We start from the raw sequence: 19,557 nt of genomic DNA on the forward strand, positions 1-19,557 counted from the left end.
GCAAATAGGCTTGCTTTATGCAAATGTATGTATATATTTATTATTGGAAATCAATTAACAACACAAAACAATGACAAATATTGTCCAGAAACCCTCACAGGTACTGCATTAAGCATAACAAATATGCTCAAACAGCTGTCAGTGTGCTGACTTGACTGTGACTTGCCCAAAGCTGCATGTGATTATCATAAGGTGGGCATGTCTGTAAAGGGGAGACTTGTGGGTACCCATAGAACCCATTTTCATTCACATATCTTGAAGTCAGGGGTAAAGGGACCCCTTTGAAAATGGCCATGCCAGTTTTTCCTCGCCAAAATGAAGTGCATGTTTGGAGCATTATTCAACCTCCTTCGCAACAAGCTATGTATGACATGGTTGGTACCAATGGATTCTTTAGGTTTTATAGTTTCATATGATACCAGTATCTTCTCTCTAGCTCTAAAACTGAGCCCGTTACAACCTCCGAAAGATCGATTGTGTTAATGCGTTAAAGAAATTAGTGCCGTTAAAACGAATTTGCGTTAACGCTTTATTATCGCATTAACTTTGACAGCCCTAATCTATACTGATTGTTATAGAATAGGATACTATTTTTGCAGATAATGTACAAGAAGTCAATGTACTTTTACCATTTGTACTACTATAAAAACGATGTAATACATGTGCTGACAGAGTTTTGGAACGTCACAAAGACGAAGCATAATTACAAAATCTGCTATTTGTTTGAACTTTTCCTGTTGTGAACAGCTCCTCCAGTTTCTTTGTGCATTGCATTGTGGGACAATAGTGTATATCAACAGCACACAAGAATAACTTATCATAACATCATGTTTTCTTTTGTCTGCATACAGACATTTTTGAGTACATTTTTTATTTCAAGTACAGACGCATAACATTCTCAAAAACGTTGTTATAATTAGGATCTGGTATGAAATCGGGACACAGTTCTTTTTTTAAATACTTGTTGCTGCAGAGAAAAAAAACACAGCTCTTACACTTGTTTTCCCCTCTCGTCTTTTCTCCAGCCGTGGCAAGCCTCTCTTCTTATGTGAAGAGAGGTATCGAGTGTTGGAGCAACAGTGGGTTTCACACACCTTTGATCACATCAATAAGCGTTGGGGGCCTCACTATAACGGACTCTAAGATCTTCCAAAGTCCACTGAAAACAGCAACCCGTGACGGAGAAGATGTTTGTTTTTTTTCTGGCTTATGTGTCTGCCTCGATCAAAATATTTGGGAACTCTTAACGTGATTTAAAAAGAAACATCCCAGTGAGGGTATTGCTGCCACAGCCTTGGTTTATGTGAAGTTTGGTGTACAATCATGCCTAAAGATTAACACGTGTGTGTGTTTAAGTGGTTTATTGTGTGGTTTTCAACAGGGAAAATCTGAATTCGGAAGTAAGATCAAAGTAAAAAGCACAACTTTGCCCAGAAATTCAATTGGTGTGGAACAGGCTTTTGAAGCCTGTCGTATTTATTGGGGTTAAAAAACTATATATCAAGTGCTGAATGTCCCTGCAAAGTTTGATTACTTTTTGCACCATTTACGACGATGTTAATGCATATCCCTTTTATTTATCGAAAATGTGCTCTGCTGGGCCGGCATGAGTTTCAAGCTCCTGATGAGTGTAGCGATGTTATTGCAATGTGCACTCATTGTCTGCTGACATGTGAGGGTAGGCAGGACAAGTCCACCCATCAACACTAAGAGTTTTTTTGCAAACAAAGCAAAGGCTCTTTTTATGGGTCTAGTTGCAATCCATCCTCAGGAATTTCTTTTGTTTTTGCTGTTTAAGATACGTTTTAGATATTTAAATAAATGCTGCTGCTCATTGTTTAAGTAAGTAATTTTAACTTTTGTGAAGATCTTTTTTTTTTCTAAGGTTGTGCTTTTGAGTTTATGGAAAGATGGCTGGGAATGTTGACTTAAACTGACATTAATGTTTAAGGAGGTATGCGGTCACCTCATTACGCTCACTACAGATCTTGTAGTCCTGCCCCATCGCATAGCGCTTTTTTGTTTCTGGTTGGTTCTGAAGAAGAAACTCTAATGCCAACTCTAACACAGCTGAAGCTACAACCGGTCAATGAATCATCTTAAGATTCATTGTCATCGCTCCACAAAAAGTCAAACACAGAATTTAAGTAGCATACATTTTTAAGGAAATGTCATTGCACAGATATGGTGTCCTGCTGCACTTGCAAAACTGAACACCATACGAGAGCAGAAATATTATATTGGTTCTGTCAAAGTTTTCTCAAGATATAAAACTCAATGAAAAGTAAGTTGCTTTTGAGAAGAAAATGTCAATACTCTTCATCTGTCTGTGCTGTCAAAAAAAAGTTTTTTCCCTCTTATGCTTTTGATTGTCGAGTCCTAACTGCAGTACAGAGCGTTTATTGTGATGACTATCCCTTACTCATGCATCATCTAGGTGTGATTTATAGTTGCATTCCAACATAACAAGATTATCAGACTTGAGTATCCGTTATACACTGTGCATGACATCCTTTAAGCCACCATTATTTAAGTGTCTTAGCTACTTAATTTTCTGATTATCATCTTTTTTTTTCCTGGAAGAGAGGAAACGTATCCAGTCGTGCCTGCAAGATTAATTTTTTCGAGTGATAAACAGCACACTGCTGACATCAGTGACGGCTGGTTTTGAAATGCTGGGCCACGTTGTGCTGCATCGAGGAATCTTTAAGTTAACACTTGAAAAAAACCTTCCTCTCGAATTCATGCATGCTGCTTTTCTGTTTACTGAGTTTCTCCTCTCTTCTTTATTTTTCGCAGTACCCACTTTGTAAATGACCGCAACCAAATAGCCAATGAGTAATGGGTGTAAATTGTAACTGAAAGCTCTTGTGTGTTCTCCTGTATGAATGAAGAGAGAATACAGTACATTACTGTAGGTGCTGACTCAAACTTTCTGAGTTTGACCAGAAAGTATGACTTGGACATTTAATGCAAAATGTAACATATGTGAATAAAATATAAACACACTGATTTGTGTCTTTTTTTTTTTTGTTTTCTGATGCCACTTTTTGAGCACTACATTAAATAACCTTCTGTACACCGTGTGAGAGCAGTATCAGTTATGTCAAAGTATTCTTGCAAGGTCATAGTTGCCTTTGTCAAATATCAAACCTCTCATCATCCTGTGCTGCCAAAAAAAGCAGATATCACTATCATTTTGGATCTGCACATAACCATGAAGAATCATTTCTAGCAGGTGTCATTGAAGTAATTTTCAAGAAATCTGACTGACACGAGTGCTAGACAGACAAAATGAAAAAGATTTCTTGCCACTGCTATCGTCTCAGCCCCATAAAGCTCAAATATGACTTTCTGTAATGACCTTTCTCTGGTCTCAATCCACTGATGTGAGCTGTAGTCAGGAAATGTGGCTGCTGGTAGGATTCAGACATCCACCTCCAAACTGTGTCCACCAGGGGTCTCAGTTCACTGGAGCACGTCAGATCATAACCTCCACAGACAAATCCTGCTGTGACCTTTTTGAATGAATAATGTGACTTTATACAAGAATACAGAGTGTATAAGTATAAGTATATTATTTTAAAGTGTGCCACAAATCAGTGTGCCTGAATCAACTAACGTTAATGCTATTCATTCCCAGTAAGCCTTTATTCCCCAGATTGTTTTTTATAATGAAGTTTTGTCGTACTTGTTTTAACAAATAAGTAAAAAAAAATTGAATTCATGATTTTTGTAAATTTAATATATTATTACTCTGTTGGCATTACATTTTGTGAAGCGCACATTACGACTTGTTCAGGACTCAAAATTCAAAGTTAAGGACTCGGAACTTGACTTGGGACTTGACTCGGGACATATCGGTCTTGACTTGGGACTTGCCTGTCTTGACTTGGGACATGACTTGGGACTTATCATTCTTGACATGGAACTTGTCATTCTTGACTTGGGAATTGACTGGGGACTTGCCTGTCTTGACTTGAAACATGACTTGGGACTTGCCTGTCTCGACTTGGGACTTGACTCGGAACTTGTCATTCTTGACTTGGGACTTGACTCGGGACTTGTCATTCATGACTTGGAACTTGCCTGTCTTGACTTGAAACTTGACTTGGGACTTGCCTGTCTCGACTTGGGACTTGACTCGGAACTTGTCATTCTTGACTTGGGACTTGACTCGGGACTTGTCATTCATGACTTGGAACTTGCTTGTCTTGACTTGAAACTTGACTTGGGACTTGCCTGTCTTAACTTGGGACTTGACTCGGGACTTGTCATTCTTGACTTGGGACTTGTCATTCTTGACTTGGGACTTGTCATTCTTGACTTGGGAATTGACTAGGGACTTGCCTGTCTTGACTTGAAACATGACTTGGGACTTGCCTGTCTTGACTTGGGACTTGACTCGGGACTTGTAATTCTTGACTTGGGACTTGACTCGGGACTTGTCATTCTTGACTTGGGACTTTTCAGTCTCGACTTTGGACTTGACTCGGGACTTGCCTGTCTTAACTTGGGACTTGACTCGGGACTTGTCATTCTTGACTTGGGACTTGCCTGTCTTGACTTGGGACTTGACTTGGGACTTGACTGTCTTGAGTTGGGACTTCACTTGGGACTAAAGTGCAAAGACCTGGGACTTACTTGTGACTTGCAGAACAATGACTTGGTCCCACTTCTGCTTACAGGTATGCTGTATTGGTGATTTCCGTATTTACTGTTTATCCGACTAGTGACTCCACTGCCCTTTTCAGAGTACCAGAAAGAAACTTGGTTGCCATGTGACTGAGCATTTTGAGGATAATTGGGTTGAAGTTTCATAAACAAGGGAGGCCCTCTGGTTCATGACCAACAGCTGCACAAAGCCTCCCTTTTCTGCCAATTAGGCCAAAAGAAAAACATTCTAGTATGGACCAGTGGAGAAATTTTATCCGGGTAAAACCACCAAGAATGTGCAGCAAGTTTCATGCTGAGAGATGTGGGTGTTAGAGGCAGCTCTGCAGCGAGCATCACTGGACACTTCCTCATTTACCTCCTGTCCAGGTATGTATACTGCCGCCTCAGAGAGCATGAATAGACTATTGAGGTTGATATTGGTCAGCTAAGAGCTTCCGGTCTGCAGAACAACATGCTCAGATGTCTATACTGTTAATAATTAAAAACCCTTCGCTGAGTAAACAGGGAAATCAGTTCGGATATGTTGCTATGGACGGTAAGCTGCATGTAAAGAATTGTTAGTTAAAGCCAGTAACAGTGAAGTTTGTGTGAAACTGTCTATAGAGGCTGTGTTGACCCAGATGCACAGAGATGGATGTAAGACTGAGCAGTAATCAGCTGATGTCTGATACACTTTCCCCTGTTTTGCAGATTTCAGAGATGGAAATACGGTGGCTGCAAACTCAAGGTAGGACTCATGTTTCCTCATCAGTAGGTCTGCAGAAAATGCTTGTCTGGATTACTGTACTTATGGTGCAACTTCACTGCTTTACATTGTGAAATACTGTGCATACTGCACAGTGGTGTTCATTGACAGCTTTGTGTAGCAAATCCAGCTTTTAAAAACATCACCAAGCAGTCAGTTATAAACTGACAAGAGGAATAATGGAACAAAAACATACACAATGCATACAAAGTCACATTTGGTCCAGAGGTTCACACACTTATGATGTTATTTTTATTGCTTTGGCTCAGAGTTTCATTTCATTTGCAAAACTTGGACTAACAAAATATGAGTCGGTAGGCTAATACTCAAAATTTCAGGTAGCACACAAAATGAAAACATCTGTATCAAATATTATAATACATTAACAGCATCACAACATTCTGTTGGTTTATCAGTGAATTTTGATAATTGTTTTTTCAAAATAAAATGTTGCTTATTAAATAATGTCAAACATGAACTAATTCTCATCAAAACGGTTTGCAATCTTTCTGTTTGATATCAAATACAGAGTTAGTTCTTTTTTGAGACATCAGACATTAAATATTTCAATCAGCTGCAGGTTTAATCATCTAAAATCCAGAAAGTACAGTGGTGATGTAATGCCTGGAAAACATATAATAATAAACCACAAGTTACATGACTGTAACAGACACTCAATACACTGCAACATTTTGACAATAATCAAAATGATCTTGAAATCACCAGGATATTGTTGTTAAAAAAAGGGGAATCTATTGAAGTGATTCAGTGATCTGTTAAGCTAATATTAGGTGGCTGTATTTCGAGGACTGAGGATCTTATATAGTGTTTTATTATGTATTTAGAGGTAAGAATATTAAGTTATTTGGCTCTTTTTATTGAGAGTTTTGCACTTTGAAACCCTGTTATAAAAACTGAGCCAAAGCAATCTTAACATACCGACACATGGAGATATAATTCTCAATTTTGTAGGAATAGTGCAACAGTTTGCTGATCAATAATTCTTAGAATTTTATTCAGCTTGTGCAAACTTAAGTTATAGTTGTTGCATTTACACAAACAGTATTTCGCTGCATCGTATTGCATCGCATCATATCACAGCCGCTGCTGAAACAGCTGTGATATTTGTGATTTTATTTTCTGACAGTGGTTCAGGTTTTTAGATTGATTATTTTAATGATGATGTTGGCTTCTTGTTAATTAGGTTGATGTTTTGTGTATCCAAACTTGTCACTTAGAGATTATTAATCATGCGGGTGGACTGCTGAGTTTATAGGGGATTTACACTACCAAAAAAAAAATGTTTGTTTGTTGTCGTATGAGGCTTTGGTCGTCCAGGGTGAGAACAAGGGCACAGTGCTTTCGGCCTGACTCGTGGCTACTGGAGGTTTACTGCAAAGCCTCTTCATATCCCCTTAAAAGGGATTATAGTCCAGAGTTTTTTTTCTCACCACAGATTTACCAAGGGGTTTACCAAGTGGAGTTCCCGCAAGGCTTTACTGGAGAGGGTGGGATTGTGATTGAGTTTGATGGAAGCAGAAAATTAGATTACTCACTTTTACTTTGCACTGTTTCTGGTGACAAAGAAGGTCCCTGTGCTGCAGCTGTTCACATCATCTAAAGCTGGTACCACCTCCAACCATCACTGAAACTGCGAATTATGCAAATGCACCGTAAATGCAAATGTTGGGGGGCATGATATTTAGCATGAGAAGCATCTGCATTTACTATCATCACAAAGCAACACATATCCCAGTTTTACTTAAATTCCAGTGTTTTTGATGTGTAGTTTCATGATTTAAACTCACTGTCACAGAGAAGCTCTCAATCATTAGATACGATGTCCCTTTTTCAGGTATGCTGACAGTATGGTAAACAAAGGGTAACCTGAGCGCTGCCATCTAGGACCAGTGGTGTCCTGTTCTAAAGCAGCAGTGATGTGTCTCCAGTCCATTTAAAAGAACAGCATTTCTCTTTGCTTTGTGACAATAAGACAGAAAATATATTAGTGGATGGGAAATAAAGTTGAGGGAAACTGATTTATTTGGAAAGACTCAAGGTAGCAAACACATCAGTGATACAGAAGTCAAGAAAAAATGAATAAGCCTGTCTTGCTCTCAATTTTAAAGGTTCCCATTTTTTTTTTTGTGACCCCTTAAAATGATGCTATGTCATCTTACTACCTGTCTTCACAGCTTGCGTATGTCTACAGATTATAACCAGGTTGACCAAAGATTAATAGTCAATTGAGATTCTTTTTAAAGGTCTAGAGGAGAAAAATTATCCAGTAATCAACAAGATTTAGACCAGGTGGCAACCACCGGTTCTGTAAAGTGAAGCCAATGCTGAATTGCCTTAAACCTACATTCTTCATGAAAGTTCACTGTATCATTTTGGTCGCCTACAAATGTCTTATTCAGCGTTCGGTTGTTCTTTGCTCCACCCTCTTGTGTCACTTCTGGTTGCAAAAAAACAACATGCAAAATGCAGAACTTGAGGCTTCATAATGGCAGTCCAGAAACCAATGGGGGATGTCACGGTGACTACGTCCACTTCTTGAACAGTCTATGGATTGGACAAAATTTTGTAAAATAAATCTAACTTTATGCTGCAGAAATATTTTATACATATTATAAAATGTTCTGCTTTCATCTTGTTAATCATCTTGCGACCCACTCAGATTTATCTTGGGACCCCTTAATGGGGTCTCGACCTACACATTTGGCACCACTGCTGTAGTTCACTATCAATATATAGCAGGACAGCCTTTGTTGTGTAAAAAAACAGAAATGTTTTATTTGCACAACAGATGCTAATGTTAAAATTAAACTCAACTCATTTTGTTACTACTTTCCCCAGCATTGTAACATGTGGATAAATTATTTATGCACAAAGGAGGCCCTTTAGGATGGGAAGGCTTGAAATCTATTTGGCTTCCAAAGGGGACGTGATAGAAACAATTTTAAAACATGTATGGAAATTTGAGCTTTTCGGAAGCAAGTTCTGGCAATGTTAAAGCTCTTTCCGGCTGCTGTGAATGTCTTCCGCTCCATTAGATCCCCGGGGCTTTAAACTCATGGCAACCGCAACATCCAGTGTTATTCATGTGGAATAATGTCTTGTTTTTAGTTACTGCCACTCAGCATGGAAGCTATGTTATGTAGATGTAGATATATTGTTAAGGACGCCAGATTATTATAGTATTATAAACTGAACAATGAGTCTAAACATTGAAATTCTGGACTTATATTTGACTTTATGGACAGATTGTCCTAAACTACCCACAATACCCACTATAGCTTGCACTGGTGTCTGCTCAGATGCTTATTACATTGTCACTGGTTTACAAGAAACTGTCAGATGAAGTAGAAACTGGATGTGTAAAGCACATTATGTAGAAAGAAGGGGGAGACAGACAGCAGTCATGTGACCTAGCAACCAGCATGAACTTCCTGGTAACCTGTGTGTGCAACCTGAGAGGCTTCATATCAGCCACCATTATGAGTGGATACATCTGCCACCTGAATATTTAACAGTGCTGCAGATCAGGTTGCAGATTACTGGTGAATTATTAATCCCTATAGATTAGCATGAATTAGACTGGAGCGTTTTGGTGAGAGGGAGAGACAAACACTTTCACAGAGACAGGTATGTGTGACTTTTGGCTTTATGATCTGAGGTTTATTGATCTTTGAAAGGCGTTTTGAATAATGAATAGATGCAGATGACCACATTGGTTCTTTATGTGTGTGTGATGGTTGCAGACTCTCGCTGTAAATGTAAATGTCTCCTTTTATGATTGATGTTCAAACAGTAGGTGAGTTTATTTGTGCTGTGTAACCTAAAGTGATGCTTGACTGATGTACAATCTGACGTTAAAGTCTAATTGTTGTGTTTTGCTTTAACAACTTGTACTTTTTACTTTTTTTTTTAAAGCTCTTTCAGAACAAGATGCTTAAACAGTATTAACACTAATTCACTAAAAACATTAATATGATCTGCAGCAGCACATCTGAGGCTTAAACTTCTGTTTATAAGTCGCAGGAAAAGGTTGATATTTTAGAGCAGGTGTCTGATGCAGCCGGTCATTAGAGACAAGAAGCTGCCGTAGAGGAATATGAGCCGTCTGTTTCAAAAGTTGGTGAATGTGTCTTGGTAACAGGTGACTGGTGATGGTGTAGACGCAGAGCAGGTTAGACACATGTTACAAAACAGAGCAATAGTTATAAACGGCAAGTAAACAGGTTTGGATCTCGTTGATTAATAAGGCAGGCGTGATGCATTATTCACAGGCAGTTTAAGATGGATGATTAACTTCAAAACAATCAATGATGGATTATTAGACTGAAGATGAAACCACACTTGTAGCTAAGTGATTCAGTAGTTGCCTTGTGTAATTGTTATTTACATGTGTGTCATAAAAACTGCACAATTACAAAAGGCACTTTGGCTATATCACAAGTGTCTCCCTGAAGGACACGGTGAAGGATATCAGTGCTGCATGTTTGAACATCCCCACAGAATAGTTGCATATCCATCTAATATCTACCCATTGCTCAACCTGCATGCACAACAATTCATAAATCTGTCCTCACATGTGAGATGCCACAGCTCCTGAGGGTTAAACATCATTCATGTTTTTTTTTCACATCAATCTGCTGACTTCCCTCCCTCAGGGTCACACACAGTCTCTGTGATGCATAACACGTTTATGACAAGTGGAGCAGTCGTGAGCTCGTACACAAACATTCCTCTCCATCATGCTAATCTGGAATATGTGTCATTTTGAAAAAATAGGATGCATGTAACCCAACATGGCAATATCAGTTCCTAATCCATCATGGTATTCTGCCTCAGCTGTTTTGACACTTAATGCTTTGCATCGTTGGTCTTTACGTGTCGTATTTGATCACAGAAACATCACTTGTAGACTTAAAGGATGATTTATATTGGGTTCATGCATCGCTGTTGATCATTAGTCCTTATAATATATAATGTAAATCACTTCTTAAAACACTTTACATAATGATTCATTTCACAAAACAGTCTTGGTGCCGGTTCACCGCTCATTCAGGACGCCACTTGTCAAGGTAATCTCTGTCCAATCCAATTGATCTTGAGGAGATTGCACTTCTTAGTGGGCAGTGACGAGGTCCCTGTGGAGAGGGCTAATTCAGTGTCTCCCTGAAATGCCACTTGTTGCCCGTCCTCTTGAGGAAGCAATTGCTGCTGTTGCTATTGGTGCTGTTATATTATGATCACAAGAGACTCTTTAGGTGTAATTCTTCTCAGCCCCAGTGAGTCAGAAGAAAATAACACTTGCCATGTAAGTAGAGTACTGTCATCTCCACCTACAGCTGTCTGCTTTGTTTTTTCTTTGATTTCTCCTGCTTTAAACCCGTTAAGTGGCTCCCTTGGCGGATGTAGTCACTGAGCTGAATGAGAAGGCCTTTGGGAATAAATGTACTGCTCCTGTGCTATACATACAAAGCTCCACACAGTTCATGTGTTTTCATTTTAATTACTTGCTTGATTCTCTGTGATGTTAACTGGGAGACAAAGTGTTTTCTGTCTTGCTGCAACAGTGTAAAAGTCTGTCTTGTCTGCTGAGGCTCAACTGTTAAGTTATTCACAGACTTTCTCTTTGTAGGACAAGTACTTTATTAGGTATTAGAAAAGGATTAACCTTATCGTTTTCATTTCTATTAAGTTTCCACTTCACTACAGATGTATTTCAAGCAAGAATTAATTTTTCATTTTGGCTTTGTCATTGATATGAAAATATTCTATATGTTCTAAGTTGTTTCATCTCTATACCTTCTAGGGGGTCACTGTATGGACTGTATCCTTATAAGTCGAGCATGATAGGCATGGAGAACCTTGGCGATCCATCAAGTAACTGGGATATAGTGGAGACCATCGGTAAAGGAACGTATGGGAAAGTCTACAGAGTGACCAGCAAGAAGGATGGGAGTCAGGCAGCAGTGAAAGTGCTGGACCCGATCAATGTAAGTCATGTTTACTGTGGAACCTTTCGGCTACTGAATGTTGTCTATTTTCAGTTTGGATAAACTGCATCTTACACTTCGACGGCATAATAACCATCACCTTGCAGACCTCAAAAGCTGTTTGAACAGCTGACTCTATGGATGCTGCAGAACCAGATAGGGCCTCTTTATAAAGAGCATTAATATAAAGTAGTATTTCATGTATATAATCCACCAGAGTATCCAGAAACTCATTCACTCAGTCATTCAATGCAGTGGTTTCCAACCGTTTTTGGCTTGTAGCCCCTCAAATTGACTACTTGCGGCTCATCCCCAAGGGTTGTATGACCAAAACAACTAAAAAAGGATTTTCTTCCCCAGTTTTATTTGATTAATTTTTAACACCACAAGCAAAGATTAGAGGAATATCTGTAAAAAATAAATATAATTTTGTGTAGCAATATTTTTATCCATGTTAGTGGTGTGGCTCTATGCATGTCCACCACTTTGGTCCAAAATATATCAACAAATTGGATATTTTTTGTCATGGAATTGATATCCATGGTGCAACACCCTAAACTAAGACAATGAACATGCTAAACATGCAATACCATGCTGACGTTTGCATTTATTTCAAAACACTGCTGTGCATAAGTATAGTTTTACAGAGACGCTTGAATGACAGACTCTTAGTTTCCTGCTTTACTATCTTGTTAATTGTCCCCTGAACGATTGGGTTTATATTGTGACCCCCTTGGAGGGTTCTGACCCCCGGGTTGGGAACCACTGGTTTAATTTAAAGTGCATTATTGTTGTACTTGAGGCAACGGGGAAACATAAGACACCTTCTGGGGTGCAAAGTCACCTAAAAATCAAAAAACTTCACACCTCGCTTTGTGACTGTTTATATTTACTTACCTGTAACTGCTTTAATTGAGCATGGCTCAGCCAAACTATCCTATATAAATAAATGTTATATGTAAAAAAATGTATAATAACAATAATAAAACAGCTTACTTACTTAATTTAATTGAAAACTTGATGGACAGTTGTAAGAGTATGTACTGTTTTGCTGGCTAAACACGAATCTGACATCCCTGTGTGTGCCTCCCCACCATAAGTGTTAGTTGAGTACCACACAACCATTCATTTTGACAGTTTTGCCATGACTGCAAGAACTCATAATATTGTGACAGAATAAAAAAAAGCAAAGACTAAAACCATTGTGTTTTTCTTTATAACTATGTGACTTGTCTCAGCATGCGAGCCATTCAAACCGAGTAAGTTGCCAGTACTTTTTCCTCCTCTCCATCTTGATGCAGTTGTACTTGTACTTGCTCCAGTGATATATATCAACGTCTCCCCTTTTCATTTATTTCCTGTCATGTTAAGTCTAACACACCCTCACCAGAAAGAGTAGCTGCTGCGTTGGCTGTATCCTCTCTGTATATATGCGTTCATTTGTCTGTGTGATAAGACCGCTGTAGCCTCTGCATTGGCACCGTATTGTGCTGGTGAGACTTGGTCTGAGGCGTGCCGGTGATTGTGTCAATGGAACAATCCCCATCCTGGCAGCGCTATCCACAATGATGCTCCCCTGATGGCCGTGAAGATGAAGCTGCCTCCTCCCTCATCCCTCTCCCTGATTAGACTGCTGACACTATCACTCAGACATCCAGGAAGAGAAATTCTGCCTCTCTGACTGGTGCTCTTCTCTTCCTCTGAGATTTACTTTGATAGAAAAGCACTTCCAGAAATAGTTTAGCACTCGGGCCCGTCCCGTCCCTTTGTTACTAACTTTATAACCCTTTCTGTAGTCTAATTATAGTCAACCTATTTCAAAATACAACCTGAAATATTTAGGCATAAATGTTATTTGTATTACATTTCCCCATGTTATTTGCAATTCTATGTTCCAACTTTGCCCGTTTTCTGTTGCTGTTTAAAGGATGTGGACGAGGAAATTGAGGCAGAATACAACATCTTGAGGTCCCTGTCCAACCACCCTAATGTGGTGAAGTTTTTCGGCATGTTCTACAAGTCAGACAACTTATCAGGTGGACAACTTTGGCTGGTCCTTGAGGTGAGATCTTCTTAATGTCTCTGTATCAGTGCGGTCCCTAGATCAGTGGTTCCCAAACTTTTTTACGTCAAGGACCTCTAAACTGATACAAATTAAACCATTTGATAAGATTTTGTCCCAGGGTCCCCCATCTGATAGGATTTTTGCTTTTAGATGTTTTATTACAGAAAGTGTTACTATGACCAAAATAGTCATATATTCTGTTATTGTGGTACTTACTTGTGGGAATTATAGTAGAAATCAAGGACCCCCACTTTCGGAACCACTGCCCTACAGATAGATAGATCACAGTTTACTGGTTTCCCCATATGCATCTTTGCCCTGGCCAGCAGCCAACTGGCTTAGTTTAGCATAAAGACTGGAAACGGGAAAACTGCTACCCTGACTCTGCAACTCTAAAGCTGAAAAATTAAACCTGCAGTAGGCAGAATATTTTTGGCATCATTGGGCAAAAAATCCATAATAACCTTTCAGCATATTGTAATTCAAGTGCTCTGAGAGAAAACTAGACTTCTGCACCTCCTCATGGCTCTGTTTTCAGGATTTAAAAGATGTAGCCCGTGACGGGAGACTTTGGCCAATCACAGGTCATTTCAGAGAGAGAGCGTTCCTATTGGCTGTTTATTCAACGGAGGAAGCTCTCAACTACTCACAAACTCCGATCAAATGGTCAAACTAGGCAGCGCTGATCAAATATGAATCAAAATTATTTTACTGTAATGTCTATTTCTCACCTCAAATGTTGTCAGAAACATCTTGTAGTGTACTGTTTAGCTGTAAAATGAGAAAGTTTGTACCGGATGGTGGGCGGTGCTTGGTATTTCCTCAACTGACCTCAACATGGCTGCCGGGTCACAAACTTTCTCATTTCAATAACATATAATATTATGACTTTATTCTCATAATATTATGACTTTATTCTCGAAATCTCAGATTTATTTTTTTCCTCAATGTGGCCCTAATACTCCGTTGTACCGTCGTTGTACAAATGAATGAGGTAAAACAAAATGGTAATTCAGTCTGATTATTAGATAGATAGATAGATAGATAGATAGATAGATAGATAGATAGATAGATAGATAGTAACTTTATTGATCCTGAGGGAAATTCAAGTTTCCAGCATCACAGTTCCATAGTGCAAAACATGTAAGTAAAAAGGCAGTAAAAAAGCTAGTAGCGCAAAATACAAAAAAATATACCAGATATAAAAATACAAGGAGATGAAGAAAACTGTTAAAACTGAATATATAATGCAGGGTTTCGCTGTGATATATGACTATTAAAAGAAGTGAATATAGTGCAGAAGAGACTGTTAAAAATGAGTATAGTGCAGGGTAACTCCAGTAGCTTAGTCTATGAAAGTGCACTGTGTGCATTATTATCTGTCCTGCAGACCGTCCTCCTTTGTCCCCAATAGCAGCCAATAGAGCAATGTTTTGATGAGCGAGTTCCCGTTTTATGTTTATCTTGTGCTCTACTTGTACATGCACAAGCATGCAGGGTAAAGCAATACATTTTGGCAACTGCAGAGGGTAGTGCGATAAATGTGTAGTGTATGAAAGTCAAACAAGTGAAACAAAATGCCAAGGAGAGACTAATGTTTTAGAATATTTTACGTCAGCTGGGAACATCTCATCATTTGCCAGCTATAGACCTGCACTTTTCCCAAAGTAATACTAAAGGAAACTGGCATTTACCTCAAAGACTGGCCATATCTAAAGGGGTCAAGCTATTTGACATCTAGCAAGAGTGCAGCAAGAAATCTAGCCAGATGCTAGCAAATGGCAGGAAAGAAGCCGTTGTATGTGAATGTAAATTATCAAAATATTTAAAAAAATCAGCTTTGCAAATGTCTTATGCCTTATAACACAGAATGTAAACATAACTGTATTTGTTTACAAGACAACTCCACAGGGTACCCTTTATGCTTGCTTGTCCAAATATTGCATTTTTGTGTCTGTGAGCCCAAAAATCTCTTTAAACTTGGTTGCTTATTTGAAACCTTTTAATATTTAAGTAGTTATAAAATGGGCCTCAGTTTGTCACAGCAACACACCTAAATGAATGTTTGATGCTATCATGCTGCCATGTGACGCTGCATTGCTTCCTCTGACTTGTGTGTGGTCTAGCTCTCCCCATGAATCATAATCTAGAGTGTTGAGTGATGGACGAGTCACTGGAGTTTCTCTGTCTCCCTCCCAGCTGTGCAACGGCGGCTCCGTCACAGAACTCATCAAAGGCCTGCTCATGCGAAGCCAGGGTCTGCAGGAGCCCGTTATCGCATACATCTTATGCAGTGCCCTCTTGGTAAGATGGTCCGCTGCTAATGTTAGGGAGGAGGTGGGATGCAAACATGCAGAGAGCGTGCTGAGGATTTATTTTCAGCAGGGGAAGTGTGGCAGACGGTAATGAATGTCTCTCCTTCTGAACAGCTGTGGGAGTCCTTTTATATAGTTTGTACTGCATAACCTTTACATTCATCATATTTTAATTTATACTAATGGCAAATGCCTAATAACGTGTTGGTGATTCATGCTGAGCACCTTGTGTTTTCTGTCCTCTAACTTAAAAGGGTCTTCAGCATTTGCACAACAACCGAATTATCCATCGTGACGTCAAAGGCAACAACATCCTCCTGACAACTGAGGGAGGAGTCAAACTGGTTGACTTTGGTAATGGTCTTTGAAAGAGGCAATTTAGCTCATTCAGGGACTGATGGAAAGAGACAAATGCATCAAGGTCTGAGAAAAGTCTCTCGGCTTTATCTTTTCTCTGATATGCATTGTCAAATACATGAGGCATTTTTGGTATTTGACTGATCTTTGTGTCAGCAGCACATCCCTGCACTGTTGTTTGTGAAGGCAAACACAAGCACAGGATAAATCATTTTATGTGCTCCACACTTTAGTCCCTTGCTCACCATAACATCTTTTTTTTCATGGACCGTAGCCTTAACCCAAGGCTATTATTGCTCATTTAAATTGCATTATTTGATCCTTTGCATATTAAAAGAAAGCTGTTATGGCAAATGACTTTGAGTCACCCCTAGGCATGTTTATGTCCTCTGTGTCATGGAGATGAAGTGGACTCATGCTGATAAAAATCTGTCCTACATAATTTGAAATGATTATAGCCCATTATTATTACTGCTTGGCAGGTTGCCACACTGAATTATATGCCAGGATTTATTGATTAATTTAGTCTTAAATTGTATTTTTATTTTTAACAAATTTACACTGATAAACACACTAATATATAAATCATAATTATTATAAAAAATGATTGAATGCTATTTTTTTTTTATTTTTTTTTAGGTGTTTCAGCTCAGCTGACCAGTGCACGATTGCGGAGGAACACATCAGTCGGGACTCCTTTTTGGATGGCTCCTGAGGTCAGAGTCTACGCTTCAGTTAACACACACATGTTCATCTATAATAATGCAGCAGTGAAATAATAGCACACATGTTTCAGTGCCTAATTGAACATTTTAAATGAGCAGTCTCTTATATGTGCCACAAAGAGAGAGGGAGAGAGGCTCAGTTATTTCTGTGTGACTCTCCCCTGTGTCATTGTGTATTCCCCTCCACGGTGCAGCTCTTGAGGTCGCCTCAAGGTTAATAGCTGGGAGTCTGTGGCCCCTCGGCTTACTCTTTGGCAGAAATGAGGTGCAGTGATTGGGCTGCTAGGGAGGGACCTCGGGGGCAATTAGAATAAACTCAGCTGTAAAATGTAGTGTCAGTTATAATTATTGACTGTGGAAAAGAGAGGCTCATACCACCGGCAACTGAACTGACCTACCTTTCAGTGTTTAAATAGTCCATAAATATAGATGTTTGTAACTGTGCCAGATTTTAGGCAGTAAGTAGGAGAGTGCTATAACAAGGGAGTAAAATTCAGCTTTATGATCCTTTTGAACATAATGTTCTTTAACTTATTACTGAATTTCTCCAAGGTGATATTGATAGTGCTTTAAGTGCCTTATTACAAGACTTAAAAAAGTGAATTAATCCCCTATGTGTTTTGAGGAAAAACACATTGGATTTTAGGACTCATTAACAGTCTAAATGAGCTGTTCAGAAGGTCACTGTTGTGTTGTATTGCCAGGTCATAGCCTGTGAACAGCAGTATGACTACTCCTACGATGCCCGCTGTGATGTATGGTCACTCGGCATCACAGCCATCGAGCTGGCAGACGGAGATCCCCCGCTGGCTGAGATGCATCCAGTTAAAGCCCTCTTCAAGATCCCGCGGTGAGTCCACTAGAGGGTGCTCCTACCACACAGCTGGAGGCTGCCCACACAAGGACACTCACATATGGCTCTCCATTATGTTAGGAGGACAATGGCAAACTGAATTTGACAGTAGAGGTGATGAAAAAAAATAACAGTGGCTTTCTTGTCAATTGAAATTGAAAGTTAGAAAAGCTGGATATTTGTGGTTTGATGTTTCCTGTTGCTATTGCATTTTAATGTTTCCTATCTGAAAGGCAGCATCTGCTGAATAATCAGTGTTTAAAATCTTCCATCATCAAAATGTAGTAGTGTTTGGCCTTAAAATTAATGCAGTGATTCAATCTGTAAAAATATTCACTGCTGGAGACGGTGTGCGTCTGATGATCATTTGAGAGCTTAGTGGCTACACGCGGTTGACCTTTTGTTATCAGCACAATCGTGCAATTATCTCTCAGTTAGGTAGAGATATGCCCTTCTGATTGCAATTTGCATTGGTGATTAGCTCCATTCACATTGAGATGAGGCTGTCACCTCCTCCCCGTCACAATGTTATCTCCTCCCTGCCAAGCCAGAGGAGGAACATGGACGGTTTGTGTGGCAGGAATTATGGAGCTAACGCAGCATTTCATCAGCACCAAATTCAACCAGAATTTAAGATAATTACAAGAGCAAGGGCTGCTCGGGAAAAATGAATGCTACTAATTCAGGTTTTTCTCAGATGTTCACCTCATAACACGTCACCTTTTTTGGTGGAGTAGATGTAGCTTAGGGGTTGTGTGTTTGGGAAAATTATAAAAGAGCAACCTGGAACTGGATAAGTGGTTTCTGTCAAGTAGCAAGCACGTTTCCTTATCAAACAGCAGCCATAATAAGAGGGGGCATATGCATTCCCCATGTCAGAGTCCAATCCTATTTCATTACTGCAGATCTCAAGACTCTTTGACTTTGGGGATAACTAGGATGTTGATAGATTTGGACATGTATCTTTAACTGACATTCCTCCGTCTCTGTCTCCAATCAAAATAGATATTTTGCCCTTTTGCTATGAATGGGGACCTTAAAGGCTTGGCGGTTGTGGTATAAATCACAGTAAATGTGTTGAACCATGAAATGATTCTGTTAACATGTCATTTATCTCAAATATATTTTCCCATCACTGCTGCTCGGCAGACGAAATCACGAGGAAACGTGGTGTAAATTATGACTCCTGTATGAATTACTTTCTAAATAGGGAAATGTGTTTCACCTTTGGGCTTTTAGCAGGCGGTGAGAGTGATTCATGATGAAATCAGAGAGATTCATCTTCACAGGTTTTGATCATTGCAAAGTTCTACATTTTTTTCTCCCTATTTAATACGTCATAAACCATTACCAGAGGAGCCTTTTCGGGAGTATTGTCCTTGGGTAGTACATGTTTTATGAAACCATACAAGCACTAAAACATGCAATAAGCATTTTCATCATTCTGATATTTTACACTTGCACACAGTAATGTGTTTCCAGGCTCTTAGGGGTTCACTGTCATGTAGTTAATCTTGTGGGTATCTCCCACCTTAGCATTCCTCCTCTCTGAAACATATGTAGATAATAAAAAAGAAATATATAAGATATTATATTAAGAGGATATTACATATACAAGAAAAGTTAAACCCAGTTCTGATTAATGTTACAGTATATATCATGATACTATTTCACCTTCTTTTCTTTCTTTTTTCTGAGAAAACCACTGTAAGCTTTTGCTTTACACTTTCTCTTGTCAAGCTAAAGATTTCCTCATGACGACCAAATAAACTCAGTGCTATCGCCGCTTTGACTACAGGGGCTCGCAGCAGA

General features: G+C 39.2%; 2 protein-coding genes across 5 annotated transcripts in view; both read left to right on the forward strand.

Annotated features, from left to right (window-relative positions):
- The window catches only part of ubr3 (ubiquitin protein ligase E3 component n-recognin 3), a 46,627-nt gene extending 43,615 nt beyond the window's left edge, over positions 1-3,012 (forward strand). For both annotated transcript variants that reach the window (XM_037789262.1, XM_037789263.1), the window contains one exon: positions 1,026-3,012. In XM_037789262.1, coding sequence (XP_037645190.1) covers positions 1,026-1,143 — 118 coding nt within the window. In that variant the 3' untranslated portion in view covers positions 1,144-3,012. The remainder of the gene's footprint in view (positions 1-1,025) is intronic.
- Positions 3,013-8,936: 5,924 nt separating this feature from the next.
- The window catches only part of myo3b (myosin IIIB), a 70,161-nt gene continuing 59,540 nt past the window's right edge, over positions 8,937-19,557 (forward strand). For 2 of the 3 annotated variants that reach the window (XM_037790965.1, XM_037790966.1), the window contains exons 1-7: positions 8,937-9,070; positions 11,247-11,430; positions 13,358-13,492; positions 15,695-15,799; positions 16,065-16,164; positions 16,807-16,883; positions 17,597-17,742. In XM_037790965.1, the coding sequence (XP_037646893.1) occupies positions 11,284-11,430; positions 13,358-13,492; positions 15,695-15,799; positions 16,065-16,164; positions 16,807-16,883; positions 17,597-17,742 (710 nt within the window). In that variant the 5' untranslated portion in view covers positions 8,937-9,070; positions 11,247-11,283. Of the gene's footprint in view, positions 9,071-11,246; positions 11,431-13,357; positions 13,493-15,694; positions 15,800-16,064; positions 16,165-16,806; positions 16,884-17,596; positions 17,743-19,557 lie in introns of those variants that run through there. The other variant, XM_037790967.1, reaches the window with a different exon arrangement.

The sequence above is a fragment of the Sebastes umbrosus genome, chromosome 13 (genome assembly GCF_015220745.1).
Source record: "Sebastes umbrosus isolate fSebUmb1 chromosome 13, fSebUmb1.pri, whole genome shotgun sequence".
Taxonomy (NCBI): domain Eukaryota; kingdom Metazoa; phylum Chordata; class Actinopteri; order Perciformes; family Sebastidae; genus Sebastes; species Sebastes umbrosus.